This window comes from Melanerpes formicivorus, unplaced genomic scaffold, assembly GCF_026170545.1.
Source record: "Melanerpes formicivorus ecotype bairdi unplaced genomic scaffold, bMelFor1.0.p_v2 SCAF_16, whole genome shotgun sequence".
Lineage (NCBI taxonomy): Eukaryota > Metazoa > Chordata > Aves > Piciformes > Picidae > Melanerpes > Melanerpes formicivorus.
In genome coordinates this window covers 13,671,093-13,683,174 of record NW_027142368.1, presented here as the reverse complement: position 1 = coordinate 13,683,174, position 12,082 = coordinate 13,671,093, and the positions used below count along the sequence as shown (strand labels likewise).

Below are 12,082 nucleotides of genomic sequence, written 5' to 3'. Positions count from 1 at the left end.
CAGATTCTTTCAAACTTCTGGATTAGCTGATGATTATATTACACCAAGGGGAAGGGCTGGAGTGCACACATCAAACTTAATCACCAGTTAACTGACTCTGGTAACATGCACAGTGGATTTAAGATTGCTGGGATGGAAAAAGAACAGGAACACATTTAATAGCTACTGCTTCATATTAAAGGAAAGGCTTTATCAATATGGTTAAACATAAGATTTTTGAAACCTATTAAAGAGCTAAATTGTATCCTGGGTGTTCTGAGGCATGGAACACAGACTTTTACAACACAAACCAATTTACTTACGTTGAGTGCTTCCATATCTTTATGAAATTCCCCTTCCCAGAATTTGGGGAGCTTTGAGAATATGGAATTGTCAGTCACCTGACTGCCAAATTTTGTGTCCAACCAGTCAGACAGCAAATCTTTGGCTTCTTCCAACAGTATCTATAAAAGAAAAATTGTAAGTGCAGCCATCAAAGACATGCCCTGTTTAAACTCTTCAAGAAAGATCTGATCCTGAGCAGAGAGATTTGCTTAAGGAAAAAACACTTGGCTTTGAATACAAAGTAATCTGTGCTTCTACCAGATCTTTACCATGCTGTCCTTCAGAAGCATGGATGAAACAAACAGAGGAAGGAACATAAACTCACAAGTGGTATCTGCTTTGATATCAATCACTTAAATAGGTGTGTAGAATTTATACTGTGAACACAGGGCAAGACCTAAGCTCTTAAGTAAGGTGGACAGCTACGTACATCTATGAAACAAATTACCTTCACTTTGGTTTCTGTGTGAGTTCAGCTAAAGCAGTTCTTACATGCACTGCTTGGCCATGTCTTCATTCATGTTTCATATGCTGATTGTCACAGAAGCAGACAGGAAGGTTAAAGAGCAATTTTGATACTTCTAGGGTAATTATTTTGTTTCTTTTCTTATGATCAAAGGGAAGTGAATCGTTGAGTGAAAAAGGAGCAGAGGTGAAAAAGAAGAGGAAGGCAAAGACGAAGATGAGAAAAAATGGATATAAACTACAGCACAGAAAGTTCCACCTCAACTTCAATGTGAGGGTCACAGAGCACTGGAACAGGCTCCCCAGAGGGGTTGTGGAGTTTCTTCTGGAGACTTTCAAGACCCATCTGGATGCACTCCTGTGTGACCTGTGCTAGATTCTATGGTCCTGCTCTGGCAGGGAGGTTGGACTCAAAGATGTCCAGAGGTCCCTCTCAACCCCTAACATCCTGTGATACTGCAGTTACGTCACATCATCTGTTCCCCTCATTGCCACTGAATAATCCTAACAGAAGCCTTCTCTGATCAGAGACAGAAACACTTGTATAGAAAACTGCTACCAGTATTCAAATGTTCAGTAATGCATGCTCAGTAATCTATACTGAAACTCACTGGTCAAGACAAAAAAAATCATAGAGAAAAAAAACCATAGGAAAGGTAAACACAAGTGAGTAATTATCACAATGGGAGAAATAAAAATTGGTAAAAACAGCATCCCAAACCTACACAGTTGAATTCAAGGATTAGTTTTCCTGTACTGAATGGGGGACTGAGGACTATGAGGAATAAAGGTCCTCAGGCCTAAAAGTCCTCTTTTTATGAATAGAAAATTCCATCATGTTTCAGGGAATTATTACAAACTGCACATTGTTTTTAAACTCCCTACCAATTATAAGCCAAAGATAACTCATGAAAGATCTCACACTGACCTCCTGACATCTGTTGATCTCTTCTGCAGGGAGTTTTGCTTGCACAGCTTCTTGTAGAGGGTCAAAAGCAGACTTCACTGCATTTTGAATTCTTTCCAGCATTTGCTTTTTATCTGGGTCTGTTGTCTCATTTAATTTAACTGAAAAGAGCTACAATGAAAATAAAAAAACTATTAGAAAACAATTTGCAGAACAGTAGTGCTATGTCCTATACACAATAGATTGTCTTAGCCACGTAGTGCCTTGCTAATAAGGAATAATACATTATGCCAGAGAAAAAGCTTTGATATCAAACTACTGAAACACTCTGGTTTGTGTGGTACCAGTTCAACCACAATAACTGAAAGTTTAAGGAAGCAGCAAAGTTAGGGTAATTTTTTCAGATGCTCTGCTACACATTGAGTAAAGAGCTAACACACTAGCAGGGATTAAATACCGCACCCACCTCTGAGGCAGTTTTAACATCTTCAAGTAGCTGATCTGGTGCTGATTTGTTCTCTCTATATCGTTCATAAAGGTGATTTTGTCTTGCTCTTTTGATGATCTAAAATAAGTGAAAGCAGTTTTGTGAAGAGAGACATAGGTAAACAAAGCACAAATGTAATCTGTTACACACCAAAAGCATTGCAGAATAAATTTACCAGGCTACAAGGATTACATGCCACAATAAAAACCCAGAACACATGATAATGAGTTAATCAGTTACCTCAACAGAGTAAAGTAGGTCTCTCAACGACAGACAAGTAAGATGTTATCTTTGTTGTCTTAGTTTCCACTACTTATGACAACATTTATTTATACACAACACAGGCTTTGCTGCCAGAGGAATGCTACAAACCTGAGAGGAATCAATAATACTGTGTACAAAATGTATGTCTGAGTTTAAAAGGGTTAAGATTTGCCTTGGCTAATCAAATGGCAATTACCTATGACTCTGACTTCTGTGCCCAGAGTACAATTAAAAAAGATCTTACCTTATCATCAATATCTGTTATATTCATACAATAGAAAACATCATATTTAAAATAATCCCTCAAGACTCTTCTTAGGATATCAAATGAGATGTATGACCTGAAAGCATAAAAGATAGATAGGTGTTATTAGTGAACACCTCAAGTCTATTTCTATTCTCTGCACAAACTAATCTCCAAGTCAATAACTTTATACCAGTACTAGTTTTCTCCCATCTACTAGTAAGTTTTTAATTGCACAATGATGTAACACTGTAACATGCTTTTAATCTTAAATCTCAAATGCTGAGCCTAAATTATTTTCTAGTAATACACTCATCTAAATAAAGGACTTCTTTTTTCTATTGATCTTTTGCTTCAAATGCTATATCAAAATAAGGAACTGTAGTACCTGGCATGTCCCATGTGAGAAGCATCATAAACTGTTGGACCACAGCAATACCACAAGACTTTTTTTCCATTTTGAGGCTGAAAGATTTCCTTAATTGAAAGGGAAGGTACAGTGATCAGAAGAAACTGAAGACATGATCTCAGGCCAGTAACACCACATTTGGCCATTAGAATGTGAAAATATGGATTACAATTACACACACACAAAAAAAGAACAGATACTCCACTCCAAATGTTAGCATAAGAAAAGATCACCACTAACTTTATCATGCAAAAGAGAGCAGGTGTGAATGTTTATGCTACCTGCACTCCTACCAATCAAGACAGCAGATTACAAACATCTGGAGTAGGTAGGACTCTATTCAAGCTGTGTTTGTGAAATGGAAGATCAGGCTTTCTTTTGCACTGAAAAATGTTACAGAACATAATAATTTCATACACACTTGGATGCTATATCCCATGTATCATCACTATTCTTAATCTTTCCTCCCTTTCCCAAAAGGCCTTCAAACCAGACCACCAGAAGCTTCACCAGTTTATATGATAATGAGATGAAGATATAATTGGCAAGGCTTTTTTGCACAGATGTCTAAAGAAAGATGTTCACATTACTGTGTATTACAGCTGAACCCTTGGCTGTTTTGCATGATGGTAACTTGCAATTGGGAAGCATGTATCATGCACTATACACATACAGACACATGCTTGTAGTATATGTGTATTTATTGTATACATTATAACACACCCAGCAAACACAGTTGACTGCCACAGTGTCTCTGCACCTGCTTGTTAACATCCCACAAAATACAATCCACAAACCTGTCTACTGAAGGGTCAGCACTTCAGAAACAAACATTTGATGACTTCCCTACTTGTGTTTCTATGGAAATCTCCATGTTGTTGTGTTGTTTTCATTTTGTTTTGTTTTTCTTTTCCATTTAGTTACCTTATTTCGAGTCAGGCTGTTGTAGAGGCAGAGCCTAGAATGCTTTGTGCCTTCAGGGGGAGACCAGGGGGGCTGCACACGCTTGCCTTTACCTGGTGGGGGGGGAAATAGTTTAAACAGAACTGAAAACACACTTTCCACAAACATATTTGCAATATGATAATTTCTTACCACATCTTTAAGTCATTAAAAAAAACCCCAAATCCCTATGTAATAGATAAAATCACTCCAATCCTAATAATCCAATTAGTTTTGTTAGAGCTTCCTGCAAAGCTACTAAAACCAAAGTAAATTTTTTCAACTTAATTTATTTTCTGCTCTTAAACTTGCTATTTCTATTAATTTTTGATCCAAGTAACAGGAAGGAAGAGGGTAAGGGTGTGGAAGTTAGTTAATGGCTTAACAGGAGCTCTGGAATTTAATGAATTATTAATAGAGTTTTCTGGCAGTCCTGGGCTCTCTTCAATGCCAGATTTTACTGGGACAGAGTGTCACAAACTTCACACAGAATCTCCAAAAAAAAATCTCCAGAGCCCAGAGTTAGTCCCTAGAGCAAATATTGACAGAGTGTGTGTATTCAGGTTGGGAGGAATGTGAGACAGAAAGGTTTAGAAAGAACCTCAGCTTTCCATCACGCACTGCTGCTCTGTACACGAGGCATTTCTGAACACACTCGTCTGCTACAAATATGCTCCAATCCAGCACAAGGCTAAATTTTGCCCTTAAGGAGAGGAGATGAAACCCAAGGCAACATTACTGACAATATCCTTGCATTTGTTTTCTTCTACATGTTTAAAAAGCAACATTAGTTGTTGAACTCCTGGCTTTTCCCAACCAAACTATGAGTATGTCAAAGAGCTGCAGTTTGCCATGCACAGAGCTGCTTACAGCTGTAATGATGTTAAGCCAATTATCACATTAACTAGGAATGAAGGAAAACCAGGAAATTCCAAAATACAGCAAGGTTGCCAGCTTAAAATACACAGCACAGCACTGTCTTTAGGAATTCTCATGGTATGTATTTTAACTGCAATTACAGTATAACACACACTGCTTGTTTTGACAACAAAATTGCCTTTCTGATCCTGCGTCTCGGGGTGCTCTTCATTAACCCTGTTACCCTAATAGCTTCGTGTGACTGTTTTGGTTTCAAACCAAGTAATGTAAACACTCACAGCATAAAAAAAATGAATCTCTTCCTCACCTTCCTTTTTTGAATAACTGCCTAAGTGAAAAAAAAAAATCATATATAGAACTGCATCACTCTGTCTCACAAATGGCCTCCATTTAATCTCCATGTTATGGATTCATGGCAATATGTTTATTCTAAACACTCCACTGGATGAGGTACTCCTGAAGAGAATACCTCAAGTTCAAGAGCAGCCTATCCATAACACAGACCATAAACCCAAGGTATGGATTTGTTTACTCTTTGATTTACAAAGATTACGCTGGTATGCTTAATTGCAGCTAATGTTTCCCCCAGGGAAAGAAGCCTTTGTGGCTTAGTCAAATAAAAGATAAACCTGTAAAGTTCTCTTTACTTAAACCACACTGAACATAAGAAAAAACCCAGATAGTGCACCCTAAAGTTCTCAGCTTGTGAGTAAGGTGTCACGTTATATCCATTACACCGACACCAAGGGCAAAGTCAAAGGCATACTACTGGGTTTGTTCAACTATGTCTCTGCCAGCTAGTCTTCTTCCTGGTTGAACTGAAGTTCACTTGCTCTAATCCACCCCTGGAGCTCTACAATATACCAAATAAATAATTCCAAGGTCTAAGAAGTGTGTCAGGTTCACATGTCATTTTCACAGTGAACGCCGCAGAACACCAGTTCAAGAGTCCTGACACATATGCACAGATCTTGAAGATAACAAGAAAAACTCTTCAGGATCAGAGATTTAATGTTAAAGATTTCATGGACAGGAAAACAGAAGTCTTTCCTCTTGTTGCATAGTCTGATCCCTTAAAGTCTGCAAAAAGATTGTAATTAGTGGCATTTAATTTGCTATCAGAGCTAGATCTCTTCACTGCTGAAAAGGAAATTACTAACCAGCACAAACACATGCAGACACACACACACATGAGAATCTACCTGCAGCAGTCTGACTGAACGACTGCTGGGCTAGGAATTGAGAACAAGTACAATGACAGGCTATGAGGAGATGGCATTGGAGTAACATTAGTCAACAACCATCAGCAAAAATGACAGACATCATGCATTCATTTGTAGGTATTGCAAGCACTACACAACAGCTCTATGTTTTAATTATTTCATGACTCCCTGAGCAAGGATGTCTCTATAAACCAATTAAATTAGACTAGCTCATTGGAAAACAACTCAGGAGAGCGATGCAGCTCCCAAAAATGCCAGCACCCATGCTTACACAATCACCTTGATTAACCGGTTAGTATTTCCTCAAATCATCAGCATGGCCTAAATGATCAGAGTTTGAGAAAGAACCCCAAACATTCTTTTTGAAAGGTAGTGTTAATAACAATCATAAGAAGCAGTGTTCAGTTTACTGTATTGTTATACAACAACTATTTAGTTACTCTTGCAGGGGGGAAAAAAAGAGGTGGACTGAGCACATCCTGATATTTTAGGGAAAAGGCCAAACCCCACCATCCAGTAGGTAGTTTTTAAAAGAACATACACAGAACTCTGTACAACCAGTGATTTCAAAATCAAGGAAAGGGGGAAAACAGAGCTTTAACATTCAAATAGGTCAGGAAGGTTCAGTTATGCAGTAACTGTCTGCAACAAGAATTTAATGACCTTGAGACGGGAAATTTGAAAGCCTGTAAGAGAATATGAAAGGGAACCTCCAGGAATTCCCAGCAATTAAAACCAATACAACGTCAGCTAGTCTATAACCTGCCCACCAAGTTTCACATTACTCACTTGTTTGAAGTTTACAAGGCTCATTTTTTTCACTGCTGCCATCATAGATTGCTTCTATGTGTCTGTACCACCGGACAACATGGATATACTGGTCCACAGGTGGCCCCGAAAACTTTCTGAATACCTCCACATCTGCATGTGAAAATGTGAACCCCTGGATATAACTACGAGTGCTCAGGTACTCGTTCAAAGCCTTCACCCTGGCTTCCTCTTCACTAATGCTCAGAATAAAACTGTAGCTGGAAGCTGTAAAGAGAGGCACAGGACATTTCATCAGCATTAAAGGAAGAAGGAGATCCCATGACCAAAATATATCCTTATACTGTACATCTCCCCCTCTACATTTGTGCTAGCAACTGACCAGAAATTTGAGGAAAAAAAATCTATTTAATACAAGCTATTGATTAACTATATGATTGCTATTAATAGGATTATGTTCATGCTGTTCCTGTTTTCCATACAAAGAGCCAAAGGACAAAGACACAGCTCCTTTTCATCAAGAAGAATTTTCTACTTGCAGTTGGAGAAAATTCTTCACGTGCAGCAAACCTGATCAGTCACTCTTTCCCACACTGCCAAAACAGTGTGGATTATTCTTGCAAATATTTAACTATGAATCATTTTTGACTTTGTAAATACATCTAATGAAGCTGAGCACATGCTTAATTATTTCCAGGACTGTGTGCAAGCTCCCCAGCATGATGCTCAGGTAGTCTCGTTTGCTCTAACAACTCCAAGCTTAAGTGTTGCTGCATATTCCCACACTACTTCTCTATCACTCTCTGTCTCCAGACATATGAACAGTATTTATGAGTAAGAGCTACCAAATGAACAGAAAGGGTATTAAATTGTGCTCTTCCCTCACAACTTCTTAATGCCAAGAGTTATTTGGTACACAGGCAAAGCAGGTTATACTACGTTTCATCTTTACAAACACAGAGACAGAAAGGAAGCAGCAAAATGGTTCTGTGGCTTGCTGAGAATGCTCACAGTAACAGCAAGCCCTGTGCAAGTCCACGGGTAGGAAGAACTGAGGAGATGATGGCAGCGGGGCCAGCACTGACATCAGGTAAATGCAGCATTCCTACTTTCCTACAATGATTCAACATTCATAACTCTGCCTGTGTCCAGAGTACTGTATAAACATTAAGCTGATATCCTACTCTACAAGGGAATTTATAGATGTAGCCAAGGACATAGCACAATAAAGTATGAGAACACCTGTCTCTGCTCCCAAACCCTGACAGACACCACTGCCATGAGTGTTGGTGCTTACATTAATAGATGTATCTTCTACATGAGTAGTTCCCTTAGCATTGAAAGTGCTCACAGAACACCTTTCCTCATCTTGGAAAGGAGATGGGGAGGTGAAGACTAAGAATGTGAAAAGCTACAGGATGGAAACATTTTTCCAAATATCATCAGTTGAGGCTTCATGAGCAGCTCATTTCCTATATGGAAATCAATGGTTAAAGTATTTACAAGAACTCAGGATGACACAGAAATGGCAGCTAGATATCAAGTAAGTTTGTGTTTGACTCTACTGGGTATAGATGAAACGTAGTGGCACATCAGCAGAACTAATAAGATCAGAGATTAGAAAAAAATAGTTAATAATCAAAGGTAAATTCTGCATGAATTTAAAATTGATACAGAAAAGCAAAGTCCTATTCCTGTGAAGTCTCAATCCTCCTCGGGGATATCCACGTAAAAATCAGGACTAACAGGTGAATAATAGTTCATAAGTAGACCTTACAGGCCTGCCTTACTCAGTTGAATAGGATTCAGCTTCTGCTCACATGGTTCATTCTACTATAAACTTTTCAGGCTCCTAAATATTTACTGATGTCTATCATCACAGAACTTCACGTGTTTATACACAATGAAACAGCTTGAAATACATTCATTCACGATGGCAACCCAAGACATCAGTCTTGCTTTTATGTGAGGTTTGCATTCATGAATCAAGAGGGAGAAGGCCAAAAAAAAAAGTATGACAAGAATGATCTATGCACAAATTAAGCTGTATCTCAAAGAAAAGATCTTTAAAGATTTATAGCAAGGAAAGCAACACTCAATTTACAAAGTATTATTATTAGGGTTATTATGGCCATTATTCACACGCCAGGCTGTTAATGGGAAGTCAGTCAGTGGATCTGAAACAATGTAAGTGCTTCCCAACCACATCTGTAAACCAATCTAAAAGAGAAGTTGCACAAACTTACACACAAATATAACAAACGTGACAGAACTCATACAAGTAAATTCTGGTAAGAAGTGATGGCAAACACTGCCTGTGAATGCCAGTACCAGCTCAGTCCTGAGAAGCTGAGCAACCAAAATTACTTTGAACAGTCTTGGTACACACATTAGTACCTGAAAGTATAGAAGTCTGATGCTGTGTCTGGTTGCAAGAGCAACAGCAGACTTGAAAATTAAATACACTAAAGAAACCAGTCAGCCCAGGGGATCTAACAGGAGGATGTTTTTCATTGAGACCAATCACTGACTCAAGTTCAGCCCAAAATCACATCTGTGACTGCAGCCCACAGCAGCAACTGAGCTGCAGCAGTCTCCAACTTCCAGCAAGTTCACTGGACCAATACAAGCTTCCTACATTGGTTTCACAGGCTGTGCTGGGTTCCAGACTTCCTTTTCTAGACTGATGGCTACTTTTCAGACCACAACAGCTAGCTGAAAGCTAGCACAAATGTGTTCTACTCTCTGCTGCCCTCAGATGCAGAGACACAAGCAAACGTGCTGTTTCAGAGTGCTGAGTGATCAGTGCAATCCTGCAATAGCTCTGAACATCCTATTTCAGTACATAAAGGACAAAATCATTCTCACTTCTGGCATTCTTGTGAGTTCTTGTTGGCTGAATAAATCACACAGAAAGTTCTGAAGCACAGGGTGCTCTCCTGGGAAGGAAGAATACCTATGGTAACACTGCCTTCTGGAAGGCAGCGTACCAGAGGAGCATTTCTTTTCAAGGAAATCAGTCAAATCTGCTTTTACATAGAAGTTTGTTCTGATTTCATTTATATCTCTACTAAAAATACAGTTGCTACTACTCAGTTGCATTTTTCTTGACAGCAGAAATGCAGGAGTGTTACAGAGCTGTTGCCTAACACTGAATGTTAACTCACATGAATGGAATGATCCATACACATCAAATCACATCACTCAGGAGCACCTCTGTTCAGAAACCACCACTGAGCATGGGTACTGGTGAGGAATACAAAACAACCTTGGGCACTCATAAGAACAAATGTTAATAATCTTAACACTTCCCCTGGATTAAGAAGTTGTTTCACAAAAATTCTACCACAGACATTAATTAATACAGTTCTCATATAACAACAGTGGATACTCTCTTTAGGCAATAGAATTGTGAAACACTCTTCTTCCCATGCATGGAGTGCTTTGGAGATGACTAAAGGACAGAGGAAACTTGTCTGCAAGGCTGCAACAACACACAGACTCCAAGGCATAGGGTTGCTTATACATTTTATTTGCACATAAAACACCTTTCTCTGTTTAATCAATGTAGCTTATACAGTATCAAATCTGACAGAAATTCTTCATTTTTATTAGCTTGAAAACAAGAATCTCTGTTCCTTGAAGATGCTGGCAGCAAAGTAAATACAGAAAAGCCATGACACAAAAACAGGGAGTTACTTTGCTTCAGGGTTAAAAATAGGTCTCCTGGGCTTCCCGGAACCTGCTAACGTCATCAGTCATAATTAGATGGCAACCAAACAGTGCTGGGATTTCTGTGGACACATTCTTCAAGAAGAAATCTTAAAGGGATTTCTGAATATTTTAAAATGCCATTTCTCCTCCAACTTCACTTTCACAAATTTAAAACAATTCATAAAAGTGTAACAGCTCTCATTATTAACATAGCTCCAACCTGGCCATTTATCATTCTGGCTAGCCACCCTGGCAGCTTTGGAAGGAAGTCTAACTACCTGCTCAGCCAAGATCAAGTATCCTTTTCCATAAAAATTTCAGGAGATGTAAACTAAAGCAGGTACCCCACCTATGCAAGGCATACACAGAGAGACAAAGGACTTTCCAAGACTCAAACATGAGGATCAAGAGGCTTTTTTAACAGAGCAGCGATTTTTCAGACAGGAATATCCACCAAGGAAGAGTCTGTCAGTTCTAGTCACTTTAGCCCTTTAAGTTCCACTGCCACTTTCCCTGAACTGAAACTAAAAGTAACAACTAGAACTTCAATCAAAAAAAAGCCACATACTATTTGCTCAGTAATAAACTTAACTGAAAGTTTCCTAAAGCACACCTGAACAAAGCCTTTACTGGAGCTATTTCCCCCCCCCCAGCTTAACTAAGATACTGAAAGCACATCTGAAAAAGCTGGTCCCTTGGCATCAGTAAGTATTTCTGCACTCTCTTACATGGAACATTACTTGTGATGAACAAAGAACAAAGTAACTTTCAGTAACAAAGGAAAAGGCACAAAATCTTCGACTCCACAGATCCTTAACTGGAATGACAGAAATTTCCAACCCCTTACATACCAAAATGGTACTTCATACTTGTATGACTGGTATGCCAAGTTCCCATTTGCTACAGTAGTGCCAAGAATTACAGGACTACCCTGGCCCTCCTTCCATACGGAAAAGCACAGTGTAAGTCATCGTTAAAACACGGTCACAAAACAACAACAACAAAAACCCCACGGAGTCCAGAAAAGTCAAAAAGTTGAGACATGAGTTCAAGGAAGAACACGGATGACTAGGAAAGACAGTAAGGCAGACAGAGGCAGGAAAGAGAGAGCAGACGATGCAGCGATAAGCACACAACTGCCTAAGCAGTCTGGCAGCCACCGAACATCTCTTTGAGCCCATCAAGGTGAAGAACCGTCCTTTCTAAACTCCACTGCTAAGGTCCAATTTCTTTTCCACAAATCACCGAGTGTCACCATTAACCTTTACATCAGTGGTGAGGCACGATATGGATCGCCTCCCCTGCTCTCGCAAGGCACTGGAGGTCCTCTGATCCATAGGCACCAGTGTCAGAGGTGCAACCAGCACCTAGAGATCCACATTTCTATGCGCGTACGCTCCACACTTCGAACTCCTTGCTCTTGATAGCCTGCAGTGGCATCAGGAGCTGCCTGCTT

The 12,082-nt window shown here is 39.3% G+C and overlaps 1 protein-coding gene across 4 annotated transcripts in view; it reads right to left on the bottom strand.

Annotated features, from left to right (window-relative positions):
* Nucleotides 1–12,082, bottom strand: part of CARS1 (cysteinyl-tRNA synthetase 1) — a 35,167-nt gene that overhangs the window by 22,630 nt on the left and 455 nt on the right. For 3 of the 4 annotated variants that reach the window (XR_010988559.1, XR_010988560.1, XM_068148306.1), the window contains exons 2-8: nt 6,934–7,179; nt 4,025–4,116; nt 3,080–3,168; nt 2,692–2,788; nt 2,163–2,261; nt 1,718–1,867; nt 303–443 (exon numbers count right to left, since the gene is read on the bottom strand). Coding sequence is in view for 2 of the 4 variants with exons in the window: in XM_068148306.1 (XP_068004407.1) it covers nt 303–443; nt 1,718–1,867; nt 2,163–2,261; nt 2,692–2,788; nt 3,080–3,168; nt 4,025–4,116; nt 6,934–7,179 (914 nt within the window). In the remaining 2 variants the exon portion in view is untranslated. The remainder of the gene's footprint in view (nt 1–302; nt 444–1,717; nt 1,868–2,162; nt 2,262–2,691; nt 2,789–3,079; nt 3,169–4,024; nt 4,117–6,933; nt 7,180–12,082) is intronic. The other variant, XM_068148307.1, reaches the window with a different exon arrangement.